Here is a 6,408-nt window from a genome sequence, read left to right as displayed (position 1 = left end):
TTCCTATTTTATTACTCACAGTTATCCCACAGCTCTCCAAGTATTTGACTTTACTATCCTGGAAGGTTCCAAGTTACCTTTAGGAACACCATAAACAAGAAAACCCAAAAGGCTCTTTCAAGTTTTGTCTGCTGGGTAAACCTTACCTTGTCTTCTAACTATGATCCAAACTACAGGAAATAATGGAAGAACGGGGGGACATTGGTAAGGATGGTAACAAAAAATGTGATCCTGAAGTAATTCTGGTTTAGTCTTGCCATTTTCTCCTGAGGTTTGGTTTCTCTCCTCCCACATCCTTGGAATTCCTTGTCCTTATTTCTGGTTTTGTCAGAACTGAACATGTCAGGAGGGAAAGGATGTCCTGGTGCAGCCTCTCAAGCACAAGGTGATGGGCAGGAGGGAAGAGCCTAAGAAATCAGCAAGGGAAAAGAAACACGAAGGTGGAGAAGAGGTGTGTGTGTGAACAGAACTGGTGGGGAAGGTGGAACTGATGGAGCAGAGAACGTGCAAAATGGACACAGGACTGAACTGGCAAAGGGAACTGGAGGGAAGGCAGAGACCATCTTAAATGCCAGCACCAGAAAGCTGCTGATACAGTCTCTGAGATCTCAAAGGGCTGGAAGTACAGGGCTGCATTTTCCCAAATCTATTAAATGGGTTGAGGGACTTCTGAAGGTGTTTAAAAATTACTTGAATTACCTGGTGTTCTGGGTAGGTCCTCAAAAGGAAGGCTGTGAAGAGGAGATCAAAGTGGGGAGACTGCTAAGGAGTTCTTGGCAAACGTGTGCTCAAAAACTTTTGCAGAGCAGCCAATAGAGGGAGAATGAGCACTGCAGATCCACAGTGATCAAATTAACTGTTCTTACCTATTCTTTTTCCTGTTTCCTTTCTACTCCTTCCTTTGAGCTCTTCCTCTTTTAATGTTCCACCTCTTGACTACCTTTCAGTTCATACAGATTTTCATTTTACTTCAGGAGTGCATTATTCCTGTTCTGCTGAGCTAATCAGATGTCATCTCTTGTTTATTCTGAAAAATGCTGAAAAAATATTTTTACAGAGGCTTTTCTCTAATCCAACCTCAAAAATTGTTCTAATTTCCAGAGAGCACAGTCTTTCGTTTTTTCTTTTGAAAATAATTTCCATCTCCCATCTTTTTAATACAGCTGAATTTTTGACATTTTATTTCAATTTTTAATTCTAAAACTGCACACTGTCATCAATATGAATGCTGAAGTAGGAGACAGCATGGAAAATGTGTAAGTTGCACAATAAAAGCAGCTTCAGCAACCAAGGTTGACCTGAGACAGAATAAAGTGTTTAAAGTCCAGAGGGCTTTCCAGTCCAACTGCAAGAACTCCAAAGTAGGTCAGACTGGCTGATGGCATCATTTTAAGCCTTACTCTGAGATGGTTTTCAAAAGAACTCAGGAAAGTCCTTTTCCACGCTCTACATTTTTCTGAGACTGGCAGAAAGGATGGGGCTGTCATCTGAAATAGAACTGGAATGTCTCAAAGATAACCCTATGAGCTGGGTGAATGCTTGTATGATAAAAACACTTCTGTGAGTCAGAAAAAAAGGGGGGAAATTTGTCATTCAAATACTGTGTGGTGTTTCAGACTCCTTGAAATTGCTATGAATCCTGACTGGTGAGTGACACTGGACATTACTGGTGACACACATCATTAAAAAGCATCCCAACTGGTAATGACTGTGATTTTGTATGATATGACTGAGGCACATTTTGGAGGAAGATATTAAAGGCTTCAGTGGGTGATTTAAGCAGCATGATAAAAAGTGGAAGAGACAGTTCTTTTGTTCAGCTGTCTCTAGCAATGGAAGCTGGAGTGTAGGAGGAACTCATGGGGAAGAGATGTTTACACATGAATAAACTATACCCTAAAAAGCAGTGAACAACTTTCAGCTTGCTTTGGTTTGTTTACCCAAAAAAAATCCCCAAACCCAAGACAAAAAGAAGTCAGTATCCTTAATATTCAGTAAATTACTTCTTTAACAGTCTAATTCCAGCTTATTCTTCAGGGATGACCTGTAACTGTGGATCATCTGCAAGGCATTGTTTTAAGTTTCATCCTGACAAATTCTGAACTTAGTCAGTGCACAAGCCTGCCTCCTTTGTTGCTGCATAAAAGGGTGGGTGTGCTCAAAAGTCAATGGAATGCCATGGAAAACACATCTGCTCAAGAAAACAGGTAATTTTCACAAGTACTTAAAAACTAGTGTCTTGTCAAGTACCAAGGCTCAGTGTACTAAACCTGGAAAAGGGCGGTGATGAAAGAAAGAACACTCTCCATTAAAAGTTTAAGGCAACTTCTGTTTTTGTCAGTCTCACAGTAAAATCCCATTCATCATTCCAAAGGTAAGTAAAAAAATCAGAAATTAAATTACTTCACTGAGAATATACTCCCATCATACTATTCTTCAAACCACTCCCTTTTACTGTACTGTCTCAGTTCAGTATCTCAAATGATTTGACTGGTGGAAAAATACAAATCAGTGTAAACAAAATATTCTGGCTACATCCATACAGTACTTTTCTACTGGAATTTTATTTATTAAGTCAACCTAAAGTTGATTTAAAGATATGACATTCAGTTTTCCTAGGACAAGATGACTGAATCTAACATCAGATGGAAGTATCCCTATGCTTACATACTGCCCTGTTCCCCTTCCTACATTGAACAGATGTAAATACTTCAGGTCTCCATGTTACTTTTTATAGTTTCTTTTAATTCAGGGTAAGGTACTTTATTAATAAATGCATAATTTAAGCAAGACAATGAAACCTCTAGTAAGGAGTATCTCAGACAAGCAATCTTTGTCTTAAGAATGCCCCTCAGGGATTTCAAACATTATCCCCTGACGCTTCTGATATTATATTCAGCCTGTGCAAATGAATTTGAAGACTGTACATCTTCTACTTACCCAGGAAGATATCTCTATGTCTGTTAAATTACAGGGCACCAGGAAATAGATTTTGCATAATAAACCTTATTTCAGGGATAGAGAAAATTTCATCTCTAAACAACAAAAAATGGCAAAGTCACCATGAGTGTGACAGAGGAACAATAGTGTAAAACACAAAAAGACCTTTCTGTCCACTTATTTGGACTCAAAAAAGTTACCATGTGCAAAGCAGATGCACCGTTTCTCTTTTCTATCAAACACAGAAACTGCCTCACACTATTTAATTATTTTTATGATGTATGAACTATGCTTAAACATATTAAAATGTTAACTGTAAAAATTAGCATTTAAATACAATTAATGAGTATACAAAGAGAGAAAAACACAAAATAACGGAAAGAAACATAATAAATGACAAAAATTCAAGAGAACAGGCTATGTAAAATATTGGAAGGTTCTTCCTGCCTAAGAGGTACAGTAGCCTAAACAAATTCTTAGGTCCAAGCTCAGTATTTTAAACTAAAGATATGGACAAATTAGCATGGTTGCTAGTGTTGTTATGAAATGTCATTCCTATTGCTTGTTTATGCCCTAACTATTGCCTCAGAAAAAAGATGATTGCTCTGACATATGACCTCCACACCCAAAGGAATTCTTTCATAACTTCTTGCTACAACTTCTATTTCTGAACTGTAGGTATCAGTAAACCCCAAAGTGTTAACCCAGTAGTACATCTGAGAGAAGGTTGTTCAGCAGGTGTTTTGATTGCCAAACAAAACGGAAATTTTCTATCCTCTGCATATTAAAAAGATTACTTTTGTTTCCTGTGTTGTTCAGCCATTGAAATGATGAAATGGACCTAAATTCATATAAACTGATGGGTCAGCAAATACAGAGCTATACCCGTAATCTTAACTGGCTCAGAAAATTTCTTTTCAGTTTAATTCTTTATGCATAACCTCCATAATTTTCACTTAGTAAAGTTAATACCTATTGCTGTTCAACTCCTTCAATACAAAGTGTTATGTTAGTGGTCCAAATTAATATGATGTTATTATTTGCTAGTGAAAATAATACTTAACAAACTCAACACTTGATAATTTGTTCATGTTGGCAAAAATTAAATACTGAAACCATCTTCTGAAATATAGTTTTTAAACTGCAGTTACAATACAAACAATATAAATGGTAATCTGAAGTAAAATGTTTTAAGAAATTTTACATTCCAATTTGTTTCATACATTGTTTACAACTGAAAGGGTCAACATTTAGAATCCGTATTTAAGTCAATGCTAATATCAATAAACTTCTGTTTAAATTAATGCAAAGCATGAACTGCACTGGAAAAGAAATGACTCACTTTACTAATTACTTCCAAAGTCTTAAAGTCTGAAAGTTCTAAAATGTTCAGTACTGTGCGTGCAAAACCGCATTTAGTGTCTTCAAAGAACTCTAGTGGCCAGACATCTGTACCAGCCCTTCTCTTGGCACAGCTCAACACTTCGGGTCTGTGGTTGCTCTCAAGCTGACAACTCCTGGGCTTTGGAACAACTGCTCTGGATATGGGAAATCTGCAGAACTGGAAGCAGTAACTGGAAAGCATCCTGGATATAAGTAGTACTGTTGCAGCCCTAAAGGGGGGAGAAAACATGCGGGTCATCAGTACAGCTGCCATGTACTTCAGGAATGAAACTGGACTTTTTTTTTTGTTGTTTTTTTTTTTTTTTTTTTTACATTTGCATCATGCTATATTAGCGTTGTCTTCACACAAGATTTTAGAATCTGTGAATCTGTACATAGCATAGCCTGAATAAATATAGAAAAATCTGACTGCCACTAAGTTTGAACTCTAAGACTCTAAGTTTTGTTGGTAATATGAGTAGAATAAAATGCCACAGTGTTCAGAAGAAGATTTGACTTTTAAACACAAACCAGCTAGTCTTTCCAACAACTGAACTAATTTTGATTTTGCTGTAGGTGGGAGAAGTGTCACTGAAATTAACAGTTGAAATTATAATGGTTTTAACATGTAGTACTATTTTTGGAATTTCTAATATTGAACAGTGTAGTGCCCTGTAATTCTCCATGATCCTAGACTGTATTAATACATATTTGTATACAACTATAGGATTTATGAAGTACAAAACATGGTATTCCACAATTTTAAATATTCCTAGATTTTGCAGTTCCTGGAGCACAGGAAGGTAAGTCAGCAGTTACAGCAAATTTACCCTATAACAAAAGGAACTGCACTGTAGTCTTCACTACAGTTCTATTCAACTTTCCTTAATTTTCCTTAAAGGTACTGTTAATTCAGTGCAAAATTGCCTATTGTAAAGCAATCTTCTCCTTATTTTTAAGGGAATGCAGCTATTAAACACAGAGCGACAATATATGGTCACTACTATATGTTTCTTTATGCTTTAAGGGAAGTGTCATCTAATGGAGTTAAAAACTTGTGCTGCAGCTCCTATGAGTTTTAGGACTGTATGAGGATATTACTTCATCTCAACCTCCTCTTGGTAAAATTGAAGTATGTTTTATTCACTGTGCTTTTCTGAAGAAAAATAGAACATGGTGTCAAATAAAAGAAATCACTCATGAACATTTTGGTGGTCTGACACGTGGTTATCCATGTGCTGACCAAGGCTGTTGACAGACAGTGAATCTTTGCAAAAATCTAAATGCCTGCAGATGAGAAACACTGTAGCATACCTACAATCCGAATTTTAAAGGAAAGAATAGTCTGAATAGTCTGCAAAGAATAGTCTGCAATTTGTTACTGTGCTCTGACCAGTACAGCAGCAGAGTTTCAGAGCTGGCCAGCCTCACTTCAGTCATACAGCCCTTAAGAATCCTCAGTAAATGCAACCTGACTGCTACAGTATTTGTGGGAGAGGCTGAACACAAAATTCATGTTCTGGCAACGAACAGCCAGAATGACATTGTCATTACTTTTTAAATAGTTTTTGCCTTTGGAAATAAATGTGTCTAGTCTCATTTAAAATAATTTTATTATAACATTTTCTAACGTGAAGAGGTGGAGCTTACCTCTAATAGCACACTGTTAATAATGGGGTTAAGAACCTCTGCCTTCATATTGCTCTGTAAATCAGAAAACAGAATGAAAAGCAAGGTCAAGAAATACACTTAACAGAAATATACTGATATCAGAGATGTAGTTTTATGAATTCTGTAGAGGTCTTCTTTCACCTTGATTCTTTCTCAGCCTGCTTATCTCAGCATTGCTAGCAACTGTGTCTGCATTTCAACCCCACCTCAGAACACCCCATGCATTTCTATCACAGAGCACAATGAACCCTGAGGCCCAGGGTTTTACTTCTCCATTACTTCATGTACCACAGAGTTTCAAATTGCTTCTTTCCTACAGGTGTGAGGTTTATGTAATGACATTGTTTGTCCATCTGTCTATCAGTGACCTTTTCACATCCCACAAAAATTTTAACTCCTTGCTCATTTTCAAGG

The 6,408-nt window shown here is 36.9% G+C and overlaps 1 protein-coding gene across 2 annotated transcripts in view; it reads right to left on the bottom strand.

Annotated features, from left to right (window-relative positions):
• Positions 1 to 2,545: 2,545 nt before the first annotated feature.
• The window catches only part of FAM114A1 (family with sequence similarity 114 member A1), a 32,483-nt gene continuing 28,620 nt past the window's right edge, over positions 2,546 to 6,408 (bottom strand). For both annotated transcript variants that reach the window (XM_059470121.1, XM_059470122.1), the window contains 2 exons: positions 5,974 to 6,027; positions 2,546 to 4,553 (listed from right to left, as the gene is read on the bottom strand). In XM_059470121.1, the coding sequence (XP_059326104.1) occupies positions 4,443 to 4,553; positions 5,974 to 6,027 (165 nt within the window). In that variant the 3' untranslated portion in view covers positions 2,546 to 4,442. The remainder of the gene's footprint in view (positions 4,554 to 5,973; positions 6,028 to 6,408) is intronic.

Source organism: Ammospiza nelsoni, chromosome 4 (genome assembly GCF_027579445.1).
Source record: "Ammospiza nelsoni isolate bAmmNel1 chromosome 4, bAmmNel1.pri, whole genome shotgun sequence".
Lineage (NCBI taxonomy): Eukaryota > Metazoa > Chordata > Aves > Passeriformes > Passerellidae > Ammospiza > Ammospiza nelsoni.
This window is presented reverse-complemented; position numbering and strand designations above follow the sequence as displayed.